Source organism: Drosophila obscura, unplaced genomic scaffold (assembly GCF_018151105.1).
Source record: "Drosophila obscura isolate BZ-5 IFL unplaced genomic scaffold, ASM1815110v1 contig_1, whole genome shotgun sequence".
NCBI classification, from domain to species: Eukaryota; Metazoa; Arthropoda; class Insecta; order Diptera; family Drosophilidae; genus Drosophila; species Drosophila obscura.
In genome coordinates, this window is record NW_024542679.1 from 9,189,899 (window position 1) to 9,210,560 (window position 20,662).

The 20,662-nt window shown below is 46.1% G+C and overlaps 1 protein-coding gene across 2 annotated transcripts; it reads left to right on the top strand.

The window, feature by feature from the left end:
- Positions 1-2,266: 2,266 nt before the first annotated feature.
- LOC111077239 (zinc finger MIZ domain-containing protein 2) lies at positions 2,267-20,636 on the top strand. 2 transcript variants are annotated; one of them, XM_022371435.2, is made up of 10 exons: positions 2,267-3,498; positions 16,052-16,721; positions 16,800-16,967; positions 17,181-18,057; positions 18,138-18,270; positions 18,361-18,574; positions 18,652-19,406; positions 19,477-19,606; positions 19,688-20,056; positions 20,143-20,636. In XM_022371435.2, exons 2-10 carry the CDS (start codon positions 16,065-16,067, stop codon positions 20,272-20,274), a joined length of 3,435 nt encoding a protein of 1,144 aa, XP_022227127.2. In that variant the 5' UTR covers positions 2,267-3,498; positions 16,052-16,064; the 3' UTR covers positions 20,275-20,636. The 2 variants fall into 2 exon arrangements, with proteins under 2 accessions (XP_022227127.2, XP_022227126.2); XM_022371434.2 differs by having other exon boundaries at positions 2,267-3,088.
- The last annotated feature ends 26 nt before the right edge of the window (positions 20,637-20,662 follow it).

Consider the following 20,662-nt stretch of genomic DNA (forward strand, 5'->3'; position numbering starts at 1 on the left):
CCATAGCATACATATATGTATATGTGTTTATGTATTTATGTATGTATGTATCTGTGTGTGTGGCAAAGCCATAAGCATAACCCAATGAAGCTGCCGCTGCCGCTGTGCCATCATCATCATCATCAACATTCAACATCATCAACATCGCGCAACTGTCGTTGTTGCTGTCGCACTCGAACCTGAAAACAAAAACAAAAAAAAGACTCCCTCTGCCAGGACGAAGCGCTCTCCTTTACTCCCTTGCTAGCACTCACTGCTTCGCTGTCCCACTCTCTCGCACTCTCGCACACAAAATTATGACAAGGACTGCCAAAAATCGAGGCAGAACATGTTTAAATAAAATAAAACATAATTTGATGGCAGAGCAACAAACACATTAACACTGCCCCTGCCACCCCACCCCACACCATCCTCTGCCATGACCCAAGAGACTCATTCAGCAGCAGCGCCGTTGACTGCGACTGCGACGCTGGCGTCAACATCATCAATAAATCGCGACGCTGCGACCCCAACCAACGAACCCAAACCAAACCAAACGCAACGCAACCGAACTCAACCACCACCACCACCCACCGAGCAAAAGCAACAAAAGCTTACAAGCCACGCATACAAACGAACTTCCCTCTCTCTCTCTCTCGCACTAAGTATCTCTCTCTCTCTCTTTCTCTCAGACAACGTGCTGTGCTCGTTTGTGTTTTGAAAATTTAATCTCGATATGGCAACAAATATGCTACAATTTCATTGAGATGAACACCCGATACCAAAAAGCCGACGAGACTGACTACGCTGCAGCTGCACACACGACAACCATCGAACCAAAGAGAGAGAGAGAGGGACAGACAGCCGAGAAAGAGAGAGAGAGAGAGTGCTGAGAGCGGCTTGCAGAAGCGTAGTAAATACACTGCTACATTTTTCTGTGCTAATTGAGTGATAAATTGGGAGTGGATTTTGGCAGCAGCAACAGCACAACAGCAGCAGAGAAAGAGAGCAGCTAACCAAGAGAGCGTGCGAGCGTGAAATGTATGTACGTGTGTGTGTGTGTGTGTGTGTGTGTGAGAGAGAGAGGGCAATTGATATGCTCAGATTAAATTGTTAAATGTTTTTTATTCGGCTAATTAAAGTATTTCCATTTTGCGGCCACTCAAACGTGAATGAGTGCGAAGAGGATGGGGAGATGCGTGTGTGCGTGTGTGTGGGAGGGATAGAAAGAGATAGCGATAAGTGTTGGAGTGTTTGCAGATAATACATATATTTATCTACTAAATAATTGTATCCATAAATAAATATTTATTACACATGTATTAAATATTCATTCAATGAATTATGCAAAGCCCCGAAAACATTTAAAAAACAATTAATTTCCGCCCGAAAGCGAAATTTGCATATTTTGCATGCCCGCCCGTAAATCATTCGTAAATCAACCACAAATCACAACAATTAAGACAAATGTGCTGAAAAATCTACTTAACGCTCTCCAAACACACTCGCACACACACACGAGCGCTTTCAAAACAAACGCCGCTACAAAAAGGTAGTAGAAATCTACTACCTACTACTACTGCTGCTACTACTACTAATAGTAGCAGCAGCGTAGCAGAGGCAAAGCAAAAGTCAAACAAATTGACATACGTATACGTAATTATTATTTTACTTAAGTGCTCGCGCGTCGTCGCCCCTTAACACAGACCAAAATGAATACGAAATACAAATGTCCGACCTGAAATAAATCAAGCGAGTGCAAGAGAGACGGAGAGGCAGAGACGAGAGCAGCAAACATCGAACATGTTACAGACTCTGGGCTGCAGGAGGAATTCCCACTCACACAAGTGGCCCAAACTGTCGTTCGTACGGTGTTCGGCTCGGGGTTCGGCTCGGGGTTCTTTGTAGGCAACGCAATGCAAATAAGCAACTCTCGCGAGAGCACCACTCTTTCAGTGAACAGCTCACAGACAGTGAGCGAGAGTGAGACTTAGAGAGAGAGAGAGGGTGAGCAGCCGACTGTACATCGAACATGTTACATCGAACATGCTGTTTGCACTGACGAAACAACGGAAATTTTTTGTATTAACTTGGCTGTCGCCACGGTCAGAGCGCTGCGTTGTTCAAGTTCCTTTCTGGCTGCCGTCGAGTGTTGTCGTCGTCGTTCCGGCCGAAGCACGCGTCCGACCCAAAAGGCCATCATCATCACAGAAAAACACAAGTCCAAACCCGAGAAATCTCTCTGTGTGTTTCGCGATCAAAAATTATTTGAACAAATGCAAAATCAAAAAATACAATTGTGCGTTTGAGTATTATTATTTAAACAACAAAAATATTCAGTGAAAATACTAAAGAAATTTATTTGTGACTTGAGTGAACAAAAGTGAACAAAAACTAACTACACAAAAATTTAATCAAACAAACAACGAGCACATTTTTTGGATTAAGTGCTAAAAATTAGTTCCTGTTGCAATCAACAACAACAACACAAACAACAACAGCAGCAACAACAACAACCATTTGGATTACTACTACAACAAACAACAACAGTATTATCAACTCGACAAAAAATTTAACAACAAATATTGAAACCTACAAAAAAGTTATTTGCTAGGCAACCAAAAATAGAAAAAGGAAAAACAAAAAACAAAAGAAAAGAAAACAACAAGTTGTGCAACAAACAAATTGTGAAAGCGTAACAAACAAAAAGCTGCAGAAATTTAACCCAAAATTAAACAAACAAGAGCCGCTAAGCAAAAAGTGAAAATAAACAAAAAGAAAAGAGTGAACCGCACATAAAAAAAAAAGGAAAAGTAAAAGTGTTTGAACCACAGCCAAAAACGTACACAAAAGTGCAGCTTAAAACGTGTCAAAAGTGTCCACAAAAATTGAACCACAAAATGTTGCTGTGAAAACTGTCGAAGAAAAAGCGAAAGAAGCAACCCAAGCAAACAAACAAACAAACAAACATCACACACACACACACGAGTAATAGACAAGAGACAAGTGACGTTTGTCGTCTGTCCCATGTATTTGTTGATGCCATGCAATTGATTCTTGACAAAATTCCCATGTATTCCAAACAAACAACGAAGCGCAATTCCAAAAAGTAAGTTTTAACCTACTCCCAAAACAAGAAGAGAGAAAGAGACAGAGCGAGCTAGAGAGAGAGAGAGAAGACAATTGATAAGATTGATAGAGCGAGCGGAGAGAGAGAGAGAGAGAGGGAAGACTCTTGCGAAGAGAGGGAGCAAAACAGAGAGTGTGAAAAAGTGCAAGCAAACAAACAACGAACGAACGAAGCAAGAGGCAAAAGCGAACAAGAGAGAAACCAAACCCATCCACTGATAACAGAAGCAACAAGAGATAGCACCTGTCGTTCTGCCACAAGAATCGACGTACATCAACATCGAGCAACCAAAGCAACCACAATCGAATCGCACGCACCATCCAGAACCCAGAAACAACTGAACAACGAACAGCCATCATCATAAAACCCAAAAGAAAAAGAAAACTTAGGTAAAATATCTAAAAATAAATGCCACTTAAACAAAACAGAAACAGAAAAAAAAAAAATAAAAAATCAGAAACAAATATAAACAGAAATACCGAACAAAATACAGAAATCCCAGCAACAATCCATTCATTCGCCTTCTAAAAATAATCTCCAGCTAATTCTAAAAATAAACATTGAACAATTTAACAATACAAATTTACTTTTAGGTACCCACAACAAAGTTCTTTGATTTAACATTTTTAATTGTTGTGCTTTGAAAAATACCCCAAAAAAAAAAACAAATAAAAAAAAAATAATTAAATGGAATGTGCTTTTGTTTTTAGATATTTTTACGTACAAGTTTTCTCCTTTTTTTGTGTACTGTTTTCGTACCTTATATGCTTTGTTTGTTGTTTGGAAAATACTACTATGCATAAATACTCCTCCTTACTATATTTTATAAGTGTATACATTTTATTTGAATAATATTTTTGTGTAGCATTCAATTAGTTTTAAGAATTGTGTGGCAATTAATGTGCTAAACAAATTCATGGGAATCAGAACGGGGGGAAACAATCTCTGAAAAATGTACTATACTTTTTGCAAACATTCTCTCAAAAGTCTTTAGCAAATGTGTCATATTTTTTTTTTTGTGTTTAAGAACTCTTTGAAATATTCCTTATAATTCTTCCATCATCACTCTTTAAATGGGTTTGTTGTTGTGCATCTTAAAGAGTAACTTTGACCGACTTTTTGGCACTGAAATTCCCACATCAGCTGTTAATCTGGCCCCCGTTTCCACCCTGCCGCCCCGTTTTTCTAGTCGCACACGCCGCTCTCTCTCTCTCTCTCTCTGCCTTTCTGCCTGCCTCGCTCTCACGCACAGCTGACCCATAATTGACACACACACACACACCCACATAGACAGAGAGAGAGAGGCAGACAGAAACACACAAACACACACACAGATACTCTTGGAGACAGGCAGACAGACCAGACCCATCCATCGCCATCCCAAGAGCCACAGAAAACCATTCAGAAAAGTCGTCTGGTGCGACTGCGACCCACTGGCACTGGCGCTGGCACTGCTGTTGCTTTATTGCTTGCTTTCTGTGTGTGTGCTGTGTGTGTGTGTGTTTGGAGTTTTCCATTGAACTATTTTCAGGGAAAAGCGTAGCATAGAAGAAGTAGAAGTAGAAGAAGCAGAAGTGGGAGCAGGAGCAGCAAAGCGAGAAGTGGGAGAAAAGTACAAGCCGAATCGATACTTAAAGAAGGGAAAATTTTCCCAACGATCCGCTTCGTTTGTGTACCCTGCCCCGCCGCTGCTGCTGCTGCTGCTGCTTCTGCTGCTGCGGCTGTTCCTGCCTTTGCTCACGTACCCCCGAAATTCTGGCTGCCTCTTGCCCCTTGCCACACAACTGCGTGCCACTACATTCGTCTGCCTGCCTCTGCCTCTGGCTCTTCAACAAAATGACACCAACAACAAATTGAAGAAAACTACGACTACAACCACAGACCTCCTCCCTCCCTCCCTCCCTCCGTTCTCCGTCAGTCACTCAATTTCCATAGTTCGACAATGTTTTCGCCCAATTTCTTGTGTTTCTGTTTTCGTATTACTTGTGCTCTTTCTTCGCCTACTTCTTCGCACTCTCCTTCTCCCATGCTTTGTCTCTTTTGTAAAAGAAAAGGTTCGAAGAGCAGCGAAAAAAAAATACCAAAAACCCAAAGAGACAAACCAACAAAAAAAAAAAGGTCACTCCACACGAAACGAAGCATTACAACAAACCTCAACGACCCCCGTTCCATGGCTCTCTCCTACGGACTGGTACACCAGAGTGTCGTCCGTCTCCCTGTTTTTGCCGTTTTTCTCACATGCCACGCATATTTTTGCCCCCTGCCCCAACAAACCCCTCCGCGCACCCCTGCCGGTCTGCCGGTCGACGCTCTGTTTGTAACAATGAGAAAAACTCTGCAGACATTTTTTCGGTTCGCTTGTAATTCATCATCGCATCGCAGATGGGAGACGGCACGAAGAAAAAGTAGCAAAAGAAAAGGCAGTAGGAGAGGGCAAAGACAGAGTACGGGTAAGGAGAGGGAGAGGGAAAAGACAGAGGCTGAAAGATGAAAGACTGAAAAAAATGGTTGGAAAATCGTACGGTTAACGGGTGTGTAAGAGAACAAGAAGAAAAGAACAGAAAAGAAAGAAAAATGCCGACCACAGGTAAACCTTAACCCATTTTGCAAAATGTCTGATATAGTACAGGCAAAAAGATACACACAGCTAAAAGATAGATCCAGAGGCAGAAGCAGACGCAGAGGCAGAGGCTAAAGATACTTTACAGACAGGTAGCGGTAGCGAGATAGCCCCCTGATGATGCCCCTGAATACACAGCTGGCATTTCAGGCAGTTCGCAGGAAAACTCTCGAAGGAAACCTTTTACAAATACAAATACTTCCATCTTCTCAGAAGGAAAACCATTCACCAAAAAGATGTTCCACTTCCGTTGAAAGGACAAATTTGCCTGGAATGTTCGAGAAATACATATATGTATAGAAAAAATGCAATGTTTTACAGCCAATGTATTTGCGGAACTTAAATAGCAATCAATTGATCAGGCAACAATCCATTTAGCATCATATTTCATTTCATAACATGCAAAAAGTATACCCTAAAATATTTATACGGCCTGTAATCATCTGGAAACTGATTAGAAGTGAACTAAAAGAGTTCTACTATAGGAATTCCTGCTCGAAACCTTGGCATAGGTTCTCATTTCACAACAATTTTAAACGTCAATGAACTTTTCAAATTACAAACTTAAAAATCAATTTCCACTTCCGAAATGGGAAGACTCTTTTGAAACATATTTCAAACAAATTTCATCATTGAATGATCATCGAATCATCGAATCATGGAATCTATCCAGTCAGCCAGCAGATCAATCTAACGGTTAATTAACGCCCAGGGGCTTATCTTAAACACCCTCTAAATGTAATCAAACGAACCACCACCACCATCACCAGCAGCCCTTCAACCCGCCAACCCACCAGCCCAGCCCAGCCCACCAGCCCGCCAGGCCACTCTATGCGATACGATCCCGCAGATCTTAGGATGGGAAACAACAGCAACAACAGCAGCAGCAGCAATCATTCATCAATCAACCACCGAAGCAACCAAATCACAACCCATCAAGCAACCACCAAAAAGGACTTGAAAAATGTGATTGCTAACTCTCCTGCCTGCCCTGGCTGCCTGACTGCCCCTTCTCCTGTCTGTGTGTGTGTGTGTGGCAGGCAGCCACTTCCTGTTTCTGTGTGTGTGCGGTGCGGTGCGGTGCGGTGTGGTGTGTGCCTCATCTGTTTGCCATTTTCACACGGGAAATAAAAATGTGATACAAACGAAGCAGCAAATGACTGAAAAACAAAACCTAAACGCGGAAAACCATTTGCAAATCGTCAACCCTCTAGGGAGAGAAAGGGAGGGAGTGGATGAGAGAGGATTGCAGGGAGAAATATCAACGAGAGAGTGAGAGCGAGAGTGAGAGAGTGTGGAGAGCAAAGAAGCAGTGGGGAAGAGTCGAGGAGCGTCGCATTCTATGTAGGGAGGGAAGGAAGTCAGCTTACATGAAGTATGGATGAGTGCAAGAAAGGATAGATGGATGGATGGATGGGGAAGGATCGACTGAAATGAATATTACTCGCTTAATAAACCCATCAGCATGAAACAGGGCTGGAGCAGCAGCAGCAGCAGCAACCCCCGTAACGAAATGCACACTCGAGGGCACAACAATAGTTACATATGTAAATCTAAAAACAGCCACAGGCGAAGCCAATGCAACCCCTAAATCAAACAACATTTTAACCCCTCACTCAAGCAAAAACAAAGATTGAAGGTCACACGAAGAGAGAGCGAGAGACAGAGACAGAGAGAGAGAGAGGGAAAACGATTGAGAGTCTCTCTCTGTTTCTCTTTGCGTGCATATCTTATCATGAGATTTGAATTTAATTGGACATTAATGGGTTAAGTAGGTGACTTTTTGACGCCGTGAAGAGATCTTTTCTGTATCCAACATATTGGAGAGAGAGATCTTTCCCTGCAACTGCCAGTCGTCACATGATAGATAAAAGACACCGAACACTCCAAAAGAACATACTGGAAACGAAATGTAGCCCCACAGAAGAATCAAAACAAAAAAAAAGGAAAAACCAAAAATCGACTCGAAAACATTTAACGACCCAATTAAAAGGCCCCTGAAACGACGGTACCTCTGATATCAAAAAAACTAGACCGCAACGCAACGACCAACACCATACACCACACACATTCGCATTGATATCTACGAGTGCGAGTACAAGTACAAGTACGGAGTTATTCGATAGTAGAAAATGTACATATGCTATATCCGTCGCCACAACAACCTCATACTAGATAGCACAAAAGCAGAGAACCAACACACAATCGATAGGGAGCCCCGCGAAACCCAGAATCAGAGACCTGAAAACCAAACCCGAAACAAAATCAAAGGTAACCCACAACTCTTATCAGCCCACGGGGGAATAGGTAACACAATCTCATATCTCGCTACGTTTTCAGAGCTTCTCTGGAATACCTTTCAGCCTCTGTCTCTCTTCCGCTGCCACTGCCGTTGCTTCTTCTGGCCGACATAAATTTTGCGCTTTGGTATGCAGAAAATAGTTCAGTTATCGATAATTGCTTATCGCCTGTTTACCGTTCGTTGTGTGTAGCACTTACACATACACACACACAGCACTGCACAAAATGGTGGCTGGCATTGGTGGCCGGAATGTGTTTTTTTGTGAATGGAAATCAAGTCAAGTGCAAAGAGAGGAAGAGAGCGGCGGAGGAAGAGAGCTTATTGAGAGAAGGCAGCGCTGATTAGCAAAGGAAGGGAGCCATAAACTGGGCAAAAGGGGCACAGCGAAGGCCTTTTTGTGGCTGAAAAGAGTGCGAAATCGTTCATGAATGAACCACCAAAATGTTTCAAGTATCATCTATCGTCCATCTGGTATAGGAAGGATCGCTCTGAAAGAGTTATCTTCTTGCACATTCCATTCCAGGTGGCTATCCACCTTATGCCACGAACGAGCGCCTCTCTATGCACTTCTCAATAACTTAACCTGGGGTTTGCCTGCTTATCAGAGTCGCCTCTCCCCACCACTTCCTGTCCCATTTTGCCTGCTATCTTTATATCTATTTTGGCAGACACGAGACCTTTTTCAGTTTCGATGATAAAATTTCTTGAACTATTTCTTTGGTAGTCTCGCGTTTGGGGTCTCTCTTTTTGTTGTCTGTTGTTGCAGCAGTTAATGTTGCTTCCAACTGTTGTTGTTGCTGTTTCTTGTCTGTTGCCTTTAGCTGTACCTTCCAGTAGACATATTTTTATTCGAGAAACTGGTTTTCAAGTACGACGTCGCTGTCGTTGTCGCTGTCGATGTTGACGTCTCTCTCTCTGCCTCTGCTGGCGATTTATGCGTTGGGTTTTGGGGCTTTGCTTCGTCGATTCGTCGTTGAGTTTCTGTTGGTTTGTTGTTTGTTGTTGTCTGTCCCCTGCTCTGTTGCTGCAATTTTCGTTTCGTTTTTGTTTTATTTTAAATTGTGATTTATGTATATTTCGCCTCCCTCTACCTCCCTCCCATCCCTCTTTAGCGTTGTTTGTGCAAAAATACTTGAACAAAAATTATTGCAGCTTCTTTTTATTTTTATTTCTGTTCATACATTTATTTCCAGTGTGTGTGTGTTTTTTTTTTATATTTTATTTGCAAGCGTTGACAGTCGCCGCAGCCTTCGATTTATTTTTAATGTTTTATGTCTGGTCGTCCGAATTGTTTATGAATTTCGTTGGGTTTTCTCTGCTGTTGTTGCTTTGTTGCTTAATTGGCGATTAGATAAATGCCAAAAAGCGCAATGACGACGATGACAATGGGAATAGATCCGCTCGCGTATGGTGGAGTACCCATGCCGTGTCTCACCACTGCCCCCCACCCCACCCTCTGGCACTGGCATAAATTTAGTTTCAAGCAAAAAAACGCGCACCACAGCAGATAAGATAGCCCCCAAAGCAAACGGCACAAAACCTGAACCAAATCGAAGCCCAAACCAAACCCAAACCCAGCCCAACCACCAGATAGATCGTCCACATACACAGCACACCACACACCACACACAAGAGTGTTAGAGAGTGATTTTTTGCACACCTTACAACACAACACAGGGTCCTCTCCCTTGCTGATTGATAGGCGAACAGAAGGGGAAGCACAGGGCAGCAATGCACATTTGGGGCCCTCCGTCCATTAGCGTTCTGATTAGCGCGTGTGTTGTAACAAGAAGAGCACACCCTTTCCCCCTTTACTCCCACTCATGGTGGGGTTTTTTTTTTTGCTGTTAGTTTTGTTTATCGCCCAACAGCGGAGACAACGCCTCGTGTAGACCCAAAGCACCACCCAACCCAACACCCATCAGCCCAACGAATGCCCATCGAAAGCCATCACATCAGAGAACGGAAATGCTTTCGGTTACAATAATTGTACACCAGTACGAGAAATCAGCTAGACATAAACAATGGATGGGCTATCGGAGTAGCTAAACGACAAAATGCAATTTGAGAATTGAACAAAAGACAAACAGAGGGAAGACACAAAGAGAACGAGCATATGAAGTATACCTATATACAAAGAGATATCTCTGGAACGTGTGCAAAGTACTGAAAGAGCTTTCGGGGCACGCTTTTGGCATCTCTACCGAAAAAAGATCATCCAAAGTTACTGAAGAATAAATACTTTCTGTGTATGAATAATAGTAATCCATGACCAAGTGGTTCCTCTTCAGCAAATGACTACTGTAGTACAGTGTAGAGGCCCATAACAAATTGTACATTTTAGTATGCTAATTTTCACCCACAAGCACACACACACACACACACACAATCAATAGATACGCTGCGATTTATGGCTTAAAACTATGGCAAATGTTTTATGGCCATTGCGTATACGCAATCTATGGCTAGAGGAGGCATGCCAGGAGAAGTAGGAAGAGGGGGCGGGGCGGGGCAGAGAGTGGGCTCCGCACAGTTTACGATTTAGGCCTGGCCAATAAATATAAAAGCCAGTTACAGGTGCCGAAAGCATTCATACACAAAATCAGAGACAGAGTGGAGGAAGCACAACAATATTTCAAATATTACTCATGCCACATGTTGGCAACATCACCCCACAGCACTCCCTTTATGTACCTTCTCTCCCTTGCCCCTTCCCCCCTGTTCAATGGTGAGGATGCACCACCGCAAGCGGCAAAACATTTATGAAAATCATTTTCGAAATCCGCAAAATGCAAAAGTTTGAGGCCAACATTTCGATGGAGAGGGAGGGGGGGTTGGGGGTTGGGGTCTGGTGTTGTTGCCGGGTCGGATCGAATCGAATCCGCTTTTAAGGGGGAATATGTTTTTGCACATATTTCAAACAACAGCCCTGTGGTACGTGCCCCATGTCCCCCTCCTTCTGTACTCCTTCTGACCATCTGTATTATTTGCATTCGAATTTTTAATCAAAAATTGTGCCATTTCTTTGGATTTTTTTGTGTGTGTGTGTCTCGGTTCGATTTTTATATATTTTGTTGCATGCGCTTCATGCGCCTCACACCCCCACTCAGTGGCGTGGAATGAATGGAATGGGGCTGCCAGAGGGTTGCTGCTGTTGCTGCTGCTGCTCCTGTTCCTGGTGGTTGCTGGCTTTATTTTCCGCTGTCGGAGAGTCTATTATGTTGATTTATTTGCATTTTTATTTTTCATTTTTCATTGCGATTTATGCGAGTTGAGTAGCACGGGGCAAATAAATTATGAAAAGCGATATTTAAGGAGCAAGAGTGAGAGTGGAAAAGGCAAGGGAAAACTCTGCTCTGCGTGAAAACTCGCCACTCGAAACAAAATGAAACAAAAGTGGAAAATTTCTCCGACTGAAAGTGTTGCATACCAGCAGGCGCCCCATCAAAATTCTATGACAGACAGCAAAAAAGTCCCTGGAACAGTAGAAAACCCATCAATTCAGGCCGGGACTATCCCTTACAAAGGTCCTCCCTGCCCCAATAACCCCCCTCCACCACCGCAGCCAACGCTTCGTGACAGTGAAAATATGGAAGAAAAAAAAATGAATCCGCAGACGAGACGACAACTGCCATAGAAAAAACAACAAAAAAAAACTAAAAAAAAATGATTGTTTTTTGTTGTTGTTGGGTATTTTGTATTTTTGGAAGTGCAATGCAACGTAGTAGTAGTATTTGAGGGACGGACAGCAGCGGGTGGGTTTTTAGCATCAGTTATTCGGGTGGTTCAGGGGATCACAGGGCATGGCAGGGCAGGGCAGGGCATCAGGGCGTTCAAACACCCTTGAAAAACAACTGTCAAACGCATGTCATGGAGTGGGGGGGGGAAGAGAGGGAAAGGAGGGAGAGTGTGCAGCGAAACAATGAAAATACCAGAAAGGGAGGATAAGAGAGGGAGAGTGGGAGAGAGAGAGAGAGAGAGAGGTGAAGAGTGTGAGGGAATGATGAGTGCCGGGACATATGGAAAGGGCAACACAGAAAAACAGCAACAACAGCAACAACAACAAGAAAAAATAAGAGAGAGAGCAAATCAAACATTTTTGATGTGTTATTGCTTTGTACCCTCCACCCCCCTACCAATGGGTGGGAGTAATGGGGATGATATACCCACCAACACCCCCCACCCCCCTACCCCGTTGAAGGAAAATATGATTTCACTCTTTGCCCGAAATTGATTTTTGTCTAAAAACAATGTTCGGTTCTGTCATTTGGTTCTCCACGCACGTGTCTCCACAATATTTCAGGGTCTCGTCTCCCCTCTCTCTCTCTCTCTCTCTCTCTCTCTATCTGCCTATGGAAATACACTTTTACATAATCTATATGATGGTCTATACATATGTATGTGTGTGTATCGGCTGTGCATATTACTTGTGTGTGTGTGTGTTTTTGTTACATGACGCCAACTGTCGTTTGTCGTTTGTCGTTGGATCGTCTATCGTTTGTAAAAATAAAAGCGCACAAGCGACGAGAGACCAGCGTCGCAACAAGAACAAACACGCAAACAATTATAGCAATAAAAAAAGCAACAAAATCAGAAAAGAGAAAAAGATAGATTATTTTTTAGCTACAAAAAAATACAATAGAGTTTGCCAGACATCTATCCATATATCCTATGAAGGATTTTGGCCCTTGTTTGCCTTTGCCTTGCTGTCGCATTGCTCAAAAAAAAAATAACTAGAGAAGAAAAACTCGTATAATTCATATCGAAATATGGCCATAAATTGTGAAAATAAAGTCAATTAAAAATCGGGGAATTAAGAGCACCGTCTGGTGGGCTAAACAAAAGCCAAACCCACCCCCACTTTGCTGGACATACCAACCCCCTCTTTGCTGGTCATGCCAAAGACAGCCCCCTATAGCTGATGACAAAAAACACCTTTGACTACGCCTCTGGCCCCACTGGTCGGCTGTGGGACATACGGAAATCATTTCGTGTGCCAAATGAGAAAAAATTTTTTATTACCACAGCAAATCAAAGTGCGCACAAATTTACAATTACACAAGCCACACTAGAAAGAGAGAGAGCGCCATGCGATGATTGACAAGAGTGGGAGAGAGGGAGTGGGGGAGTGGGGGGAGGGAGCGAGAGAGGTAGCCAGAGATCGTGCACTGATTCCGATATGAAGGCAGCACAGAGCAGCAGAGCAGCAGTATCTGCCCAAGCACGTGTCGCGTCTCTCCCACGGAATGGAACGGCACCCACCTTTGCACTGCTTTACTTATGAGCGAGCGCGCTCTCTCTCTGGCTGTCTCTCTCTGCTGTTTTGCTTTATTTTTATCTAATCAATGAAGAAATTTATATCTAATCAAAGTACAAAAGGCAGAAACAGAAACACAAACACAAACAGACTGAGAATTCGAACAAAGCAAAAGCAAGCTGGAGATGTGACTGTCCGTCTGTCGTCTGTCCCTCCCTCCCACACACGCGCCGGGTGGAACCCTTCTCCAACTGTCGGTGCAAGTCACATAATGAGACGCTGATGATTATATGATCGAAAAACAACTTTTTTTCCCCCCCCCCCCCCTCTCTCTCTCTCTCTCTCTACTGCTACAATCTATGTGGGTTGCGTTGCTCTCTTTTATCTAAGCAATGCCGAAGGTCGCTTGTCATACTCGTCATATTTGATAAAGGGAGATGGCGGCAATCTATGCCACATGCAGCCTTGAGGTATGCTATGGGCTCTATTCTATCCTAGTCACCACCCTCCCCACAGCCATCACAGTGCCCGGCCCGCACTGTCCGACGACCCAATGACCTGCTTTGCACTGCTTTATTTACCGCTCCACTCCAGTGGTTGCCGCCGTTCCATGTTCACGTTCCTTGCTCTTCTCAAAAGCAGTCTCAATGCTAATTTATCGTCACAGTCGCGCGGCAATCACAGGTTCAGGTTCTCCACACACCCCCCCTCCACACACACCCCTTTCCATCGACTAACTCTTTCCATGCAAGGTATATTAAACAACAGGGTAGGGCAGCTGCAAGCAGTGAGTGTCCCAGTTTCCGGCAGTATTTTCAGTGTCTTCCCAGTGTCATTCACACTCAACCGAGACCGAAGCTCAAATAGTGTAAGGTGGTGCCACTCCCGTGTTCTGCCTTACCTTCTCCTTTTTTTTGTTGAATGTACTCTGCCTTCAACCTCTCGATCTTTGTAGACTTTGCCGGGCTCTGGCTTTTTCGTCATGCGATTATCAGCCAATCGCTTAGCAATGTGCTATTTATTTGCATTTCGCTTTTTGTTGCTGTTGTTTGATCTTGTTCTTGTTCCTTTTGTTGTTACGTTTTGTGAGTTTTTGTTCCAGCAACTTTATTTGCTTTTGTTTGTTGTTGTTGTTGCTGTTGTTGCTGTTGCTGTTGTAGCTTTGAGCTGCTTTTGTAGATGCGCAATTATTGGGAGCGTGTTACTCTCTTTTTGTTTGCTGGTGTGCGAGTGGAATCAGCCGTTGCTTTTTGTACCCTGCACTGATGCTTTGGGGTACACAGGCACTGATGCTTTCGACTACAGATCCCACTCTCACTCTCTCCATCAAAGCAAAGGACACAAGCCAGTGAATTAGTGTCACTTGTCTTGTGTAGGGTATATGCACAGCTTCAGCTTCGGCTTCAGCTTCAGCTTCGACTTGCGTACATTTTCGAATCTGTATTTGGTTCTCGCTACTTCTGCTTTGCATTGCTCTTTGCGTGCAGGTAGTCTCTGGTCTCTGGTACAGTTATACTCTCCTCTCCTTTGCCTAAAATGTTGCTATTATAAGCAGAGTATAAAGCTACAGATAATATATGTATGTAGTTCCATCCTCATTAGTAGGGTATTTGTAGTCTGGATTTCTAGTCTGCCTTCTAGATCTGATCGCTGACTGCGCAAGTGTAGGGTAGCTGCAGCTTCGTCTGTGTACAGTACAGTTCTCACCCCACCCCACCCCACCCCGCCCCGTTTCTCTATTGCCATTCCCATTGTTTTTATTGTCGCCTCATATGCTTTTCATATTACTTTTGTTGTTTAATGGATGCCTGGCAAATATGCTTAATTATTTTTACCTTAAAAGTCGCGCCATCAAAACGAATGCGCGACAACAATTTCAATTTCAATTTCAATGTGAGGTTAGGAATAGGGTTGTCGTTGTCGTTGCCGTTGCAGTTGCCGTTGCCCTCTACCCGCAGTGCAGTGGTGAGGATGGTTCGATAGAGTGTGGTGTGGTGGGCCAGGCAGGGGGGAAAACAAATGTAAGCCCTGAGCCCATTTGACATTTGGGGCTTAAATGTCACAGCAAATCAAGAGAGAGAGAGAGATGGAGAATGGAGAAAAAAACAGAGACGGACGGCATGAGCAAGTGCAATGCAAAAGTTTGAGCAAAGAGGAGGAGATGATTGGTGGAGAAACAAAATGAAAATGCAATTGGAATTGCCACAACAGCAACAACAGCAGCAGCAGCAGCAACAGCAACAGCAACAATCATGAATGACGTTGACAATGACGATGATGGAGATATGGCTATGGGTGCGCATTGTGGGGGGTTGGCTGAGGGGGGTGGTTGCTTTGGGAGTGAAATCACATGAACATAAGTTCCATGGCCCCCCGCATGGCTGACATCATCGATAGAGGTCGCCACATGAGTCAAGCTTTAGCGATAAGATGCGATGTGATGTGAAAGATGCAAAAAGAATTCCCTGGAATCCACGTCTCCGTCAGTAGTTGTTGATATTCCATCCAAAAATAATTCTATGGCTTTTCCCCATTTGTCATGCTCTCTCATATTCTCCTAAAAACTCTCCCAAATTTCGGTTAACAAAATTTTTGCATTCTGGCTAATGTTTGGGGAAAGGGCTGCCATATGCTATACGGCAGAGAGGCGGCGGCGGCCGCCGCAGCGGCAGTCACGCCCACAAAGCTATCGAAACCCAATAGTAGAAGTCGTGCCAAAATGCCAACTAATTCGTGGTATTACCTTTGCTTGGATTATTGCAGGAAAAATGATGAAATGAACCAGCAGGCGGGCTCCTCAAGGGCGCCAGCCACAGGGGGCCAAATCTCACCGCCGGGTGGCAGTAGCACAAACAACAACAGTCTCGAGCAACAGCAGCAGCAGCAGCAGCAGCATCATCCGCAACACCAGCAGCAACAACAACATCCGCAACATCAGCAGTACTACAGCCAACAGCAGCAGCAGCAGCAGCACCAATACCAGCAGCAACAACGCGAAAGTTTTCTGGCCTACCAGCAGCAGCAGCAACAGCAGCAGCAACAACAGCAGCAGCATCACCAGCAGCAGCAGCAGCAGAGATCCGGAGGATTAGGTGTCGCAGGAGGTGTGGCAGGTGGCAACTTTATGCTCGGCAATGAGCTCATCGGAGGCGACAGCCTGCGCAGCCTGAACAACACTTTTGGCCCCAATTCGGAGTTTACTTCGCTCACGAGCGGAGGCACCAGTGCCGGAGGCGGCTCTGCCACTGCCTCTCTTGCTGGCCTGAGCACCATAAGCGGCCACACAAGCGGACAACAGGGCTATCCTGCTGCCATGGTGGCAGCGAACCAGCAGCAGCAGCAACACCAACAGCAACAGCAACAACAGCAGCAGCAGCAGCAACAGCAGCAACAGCACATGGCCGGCATGGATGCCATGGGAGGTTACAGTCAGGTGAGCATCCGCGCTGCAGTCCAATATTTGCCAGACTTTTTCTCTACGAGGTATTTCTTTTGTCTCCCCCCCTTCCAGATGAGTGGCGGCATGCATCCAGGCGGCAATGGCGGCATGATGTCCAATGCCCAGTACATGAATGGCGGCGGAGCCAATGGACAGGCGGGCGGCTACAATGGCACCCAGGGCATGGGCATGGGCTATGGCAATGGTGGAGGCGGCATTGGACCACAGAGGCATCATCAAGTGAGTACCCAGCAGGAAATGACTTCACTTCCAGACAGAGAGAGAGAGAGAGCGCGGGAGATTGCCAATGGACAGCTGTTTTAGGGCCAGAAACAGAAACAGAATTTCCAGAACATTTAAGCGATGGATAAATTCGGATGATTGCATCTCTAGATTGGATTTTCCTCTGATTTTCCCCGCTCTAAACCCCATCTTTTGTCTCCCTTCTTGCAGATGACGCCCATGACTCAAATGCAAACCATGTCGATGGTGGGTCAGTGCCCGGGAAGCGGTAATGGCGCCGGCCTAGGGATGAGTCCCATGCAACAGCAGGCGGCCCAGCAGATGGGCGGCGGTGGCATGAATCCCATGGCCAAGATGCAGGGCATGGCCAATGGCGGCTATCCGCAGCAGGCGCCGCCCCCACAGCAGCAGCGTCGCATGGCCCCGTATCCCCATCCGCAGATGCACATGGCCCAGAAGCGGGCGGGCGCAGGCGCAGGCGTTGGCGGTGTGGGTGGAGTCTATCCCAATCTGGTGCAGCAGCAACAGCCGCCGCAGATGTACGGCGGCCAGCAGATGCATCCCGGCGCAGGGGGCGTGCCACTGCCGATGCAGGCGGGTGGAGCAGGGAATGGCTATGGCCGCGGAGGACCAATGGTTGCCGGCAGCGGTGGCTACGGCCGCATGTCGGCCGCCAACGGAATGGGTCCGAATGGGGGACCCGTCATGGGACCCATGGGTCCTGGGGGCATGGCAGGCGCTGGCATGGGGCCCGGTCCCGGCTGCATGAGCCAGCAGCAACGTTTCATGCCACAAGCTGGCGGCGGTGTGCCCGGCGTTGGATACGGCGGCGCTGGCGGGCCGGGAGGAGCATTCTATCCCGGTGCCGGTGGCGGCAATGGCGCTGGAATGCCACAGGGAGGCGGCGGCAGCATGTGCCCGGCGGGACCGGGCGTGGCCACAACGGGCAATCCCTACCAGAATCAAGGTTTCCAGCAAAACTATCAGCACAGTCCAGTTCCTGGCAATCCAACGCCGCCGCTGACGCCCGCCTGCAGTGTCCCGTACGTGAGCCCCAATCCGGACATAAAGCCACCCATGGATAACAGTAGGTTTACCCAGAGATTTACCCACTCCTCAGCACGTTAGCTAATCCAACGCCTTTCTCTGCTATCTGCTTTGTTGTAGGTGAAGAAATGAGACTGACATTCCCGGTACGCGATGGCATCATTCTGGCACCGTTCCGCCTGCTGCACAATCTGTCTGTGAGCAATCATGTGTTCCATCTGAAGCAGAATGTCTACAATACGCTGATGTGCCGGTAGGTCCCATAGCAATGACTCAACTCAACCGAACTGCAGAGCTCATTGATTAATCATTTAATCATTTATTTTTGTTTTGCCATTTTTAGCACCGATTTGGAGCTGCAGTTGAAGTGCTTCCATCAGGATGATCGACAGATGAACACCAATTGGCCGCATACCGTCACCGTTTCCGCCAATGCCACGCCCCTGAATATCGAGCGATCCGAGAAGAACAGCACGGCACTGCGTCCGCTCTACTTGAAGGCTGTGTGCCAGCCGGGACGCAACACCCTACAGCTGACGGCCAGTTCCTGTTGTTGTGTGAGTACAAATCATGGGCAATGCTCCAAGGACAACAACAATCTTTAATCATTGTATTCCTCCCGCTCTCTACACAGTCGCATTTGTTTGTGCTGCAACTAGTCCATCGACCATCGGTGCGTCAAGTGCTGCAGACGCTGCACAAACGCAATCTGTTGCCGCTGGAGCATAGCGTGCAGAAGATCAAGCGGAATCTGGGCCTGCCACCCGATGGCCAAGCGGCGGGCAATGGCGCAGATGTGGCGCCATCGCAGCAGTGCACCAAGATCTCATTGAAGTGCCCCATTACCAAGTCTCGAATACGCCTGCCCGCCAGGGGGCACGAGTGCAAGCACGTGCAATGCTTCGATCTGGAGGCCTATCTGATGATCAACAGCGAGCGGGGCTCCTGGCGCTGTCCGGAGTGCAGCAAGTCGGCCATCACCGACACCCTGGAGATCGATCAGTACTACTGGGCCATACTCAATACGCTGAGCAACTCGGATGTGGATGAGGTGATCATTGATTCGTCAGCCAACTGGAGGGCCCTGCAGCACAACGGCGGCATGCCCAATGCCCCAGCAGTTGGCGGTTCGGCCGCCAGTGGCGGGGCATCTACGCCCTCGAATGTTCCTACTAGCAATCCCATCAGCAGCAATGGTCCCAGTGTGATGCCCGCCATCAAGCAGGAGCTGATGCCTGTCGTCAAGCAGGAACTCTGCGATGACATGGCCAAGGTGATGTCCCCGGGCTCCACACAGCTACCCACGTGGGACAATTCGCAGGCGATGAGTCCCTACAACATGCATGACATGAACTCCATTGCCAGTGGGAATATGATGGGCAATCAGCAGTGAGTACAAACCCCTTAATCATCATCTGTCCAATGGTTATTTATTGGTTATTTTACCTTCTCTCTCCAGTGGCAATCGCGGCAGCTATGACAACTTTAATGGCAACCACAGCGACGGCAGTGGCGGTCTGTCCAATGGCGATGGTGGTGTCAACTCTTTGGATCAACTAAATGCCATGGAAAAGTCTCTGAGCGATCAGGTAAGCATCCAGCTAGAAAGACCAGACAGCCAGATCCATAGACAGGCGCTTATTGTTGTCTTCTCTTCTCTTTTTAAATAGATGCCCCATACACCGCACACGCCTGGGGCAGCCAGCCATCCCATGACCCCGGGTGGTCCCCCAAGTGTTAGCTCCTCCCACAATGAGCCCATCAGTGGCGGCACACCAAATGCCAGCAGCAGCAACAATAACAACAGCAGCAGCACGGGACACAACTCGCCACAGACACCAGGGACGCCCAGTCGCATGGGCGGCGCCGGCGGCATGGGAAGTGCAGAGAACCAGCAGCAGCAGCAGCAGGAGCAGCTCCTGAACAGCCTGATGAACAGCCAGACGCAGCTGAAGTTTACGGAGACGGATCTGAGTGCCGAACTGCAGAGTTTCGATGCGGCAGCGGCAGGCATCAATGATACGGCGCATGATCTGAATGTAAGTCGATAGACAGCTGATAGAGAGCTAGAACCGGCAGAACTGTAAGCTAATTGTTGGATTCCTCTTCTTTTTTTTTTGTGCAGCTTCTGCAAGATGTGGATCCCATGGAAATTCTCTCGTACCTGGATCCCCAACCAGACCTCAATACGCCTCCTTCCAGTGGCAGCAGCAACAACAATGCCAGCGACGACTTGCTGGCCACATTGTTCGACTAAAAGGAGCCTGATCCTCAAGCACGCGAGAGCAACAGAGAGAGAGAGAGAGAGAGAATGCAGGAGAATGATGGAGTAATGGCAGAAATACCATAAATTGTATATAGTATTATTAATTTTAATGAAGAAAAAAAAAACAAAAAACAAAAGCTAAAAATTCTGCACTACAGAGCAAAAGTCGCGTACTTCAAACATTTTTCGTTTCCTCACACAAACAAAAAACACCAGCAGAGCAAAGCAAAAGCAAAAGCAACAATTGAGAAAACACCAACAACAACAGCAAGCAGCGGCCAGCAGACAGCAACAATTTGTGTATTTGCCCCCGTGTTTGAAAAACAATGAAATGTGATTTAAAAATTAATTAATTAAATTAATTGGCATTTAATTTAAA

Excerpts from the sequence above, each read along its gene's own strand:
- LOC111077239 (XM_022371434.2), top strand. The coding sequence starts at position 3,024 with ATGCAATTGATTCTTGACAAAATTCCCATGTATTCCAAACAAACAACG. Across the intron at positions 16,722-16,799 it reads CCATGGGAGGTTACAGTCAG|ATGAGTGGCGGCATGCATCC; the intron begins GTGAGCATCCGC and ends CCCCCCTTCCAG. Across the intron at positions 19,607-19,687 it reads AAAAGTCTCTGAGCGATCAG|ATGCCCCATACACCGCACAC; the intron begins GTAAGCATCCAG and ends CTTTTTAAATAG.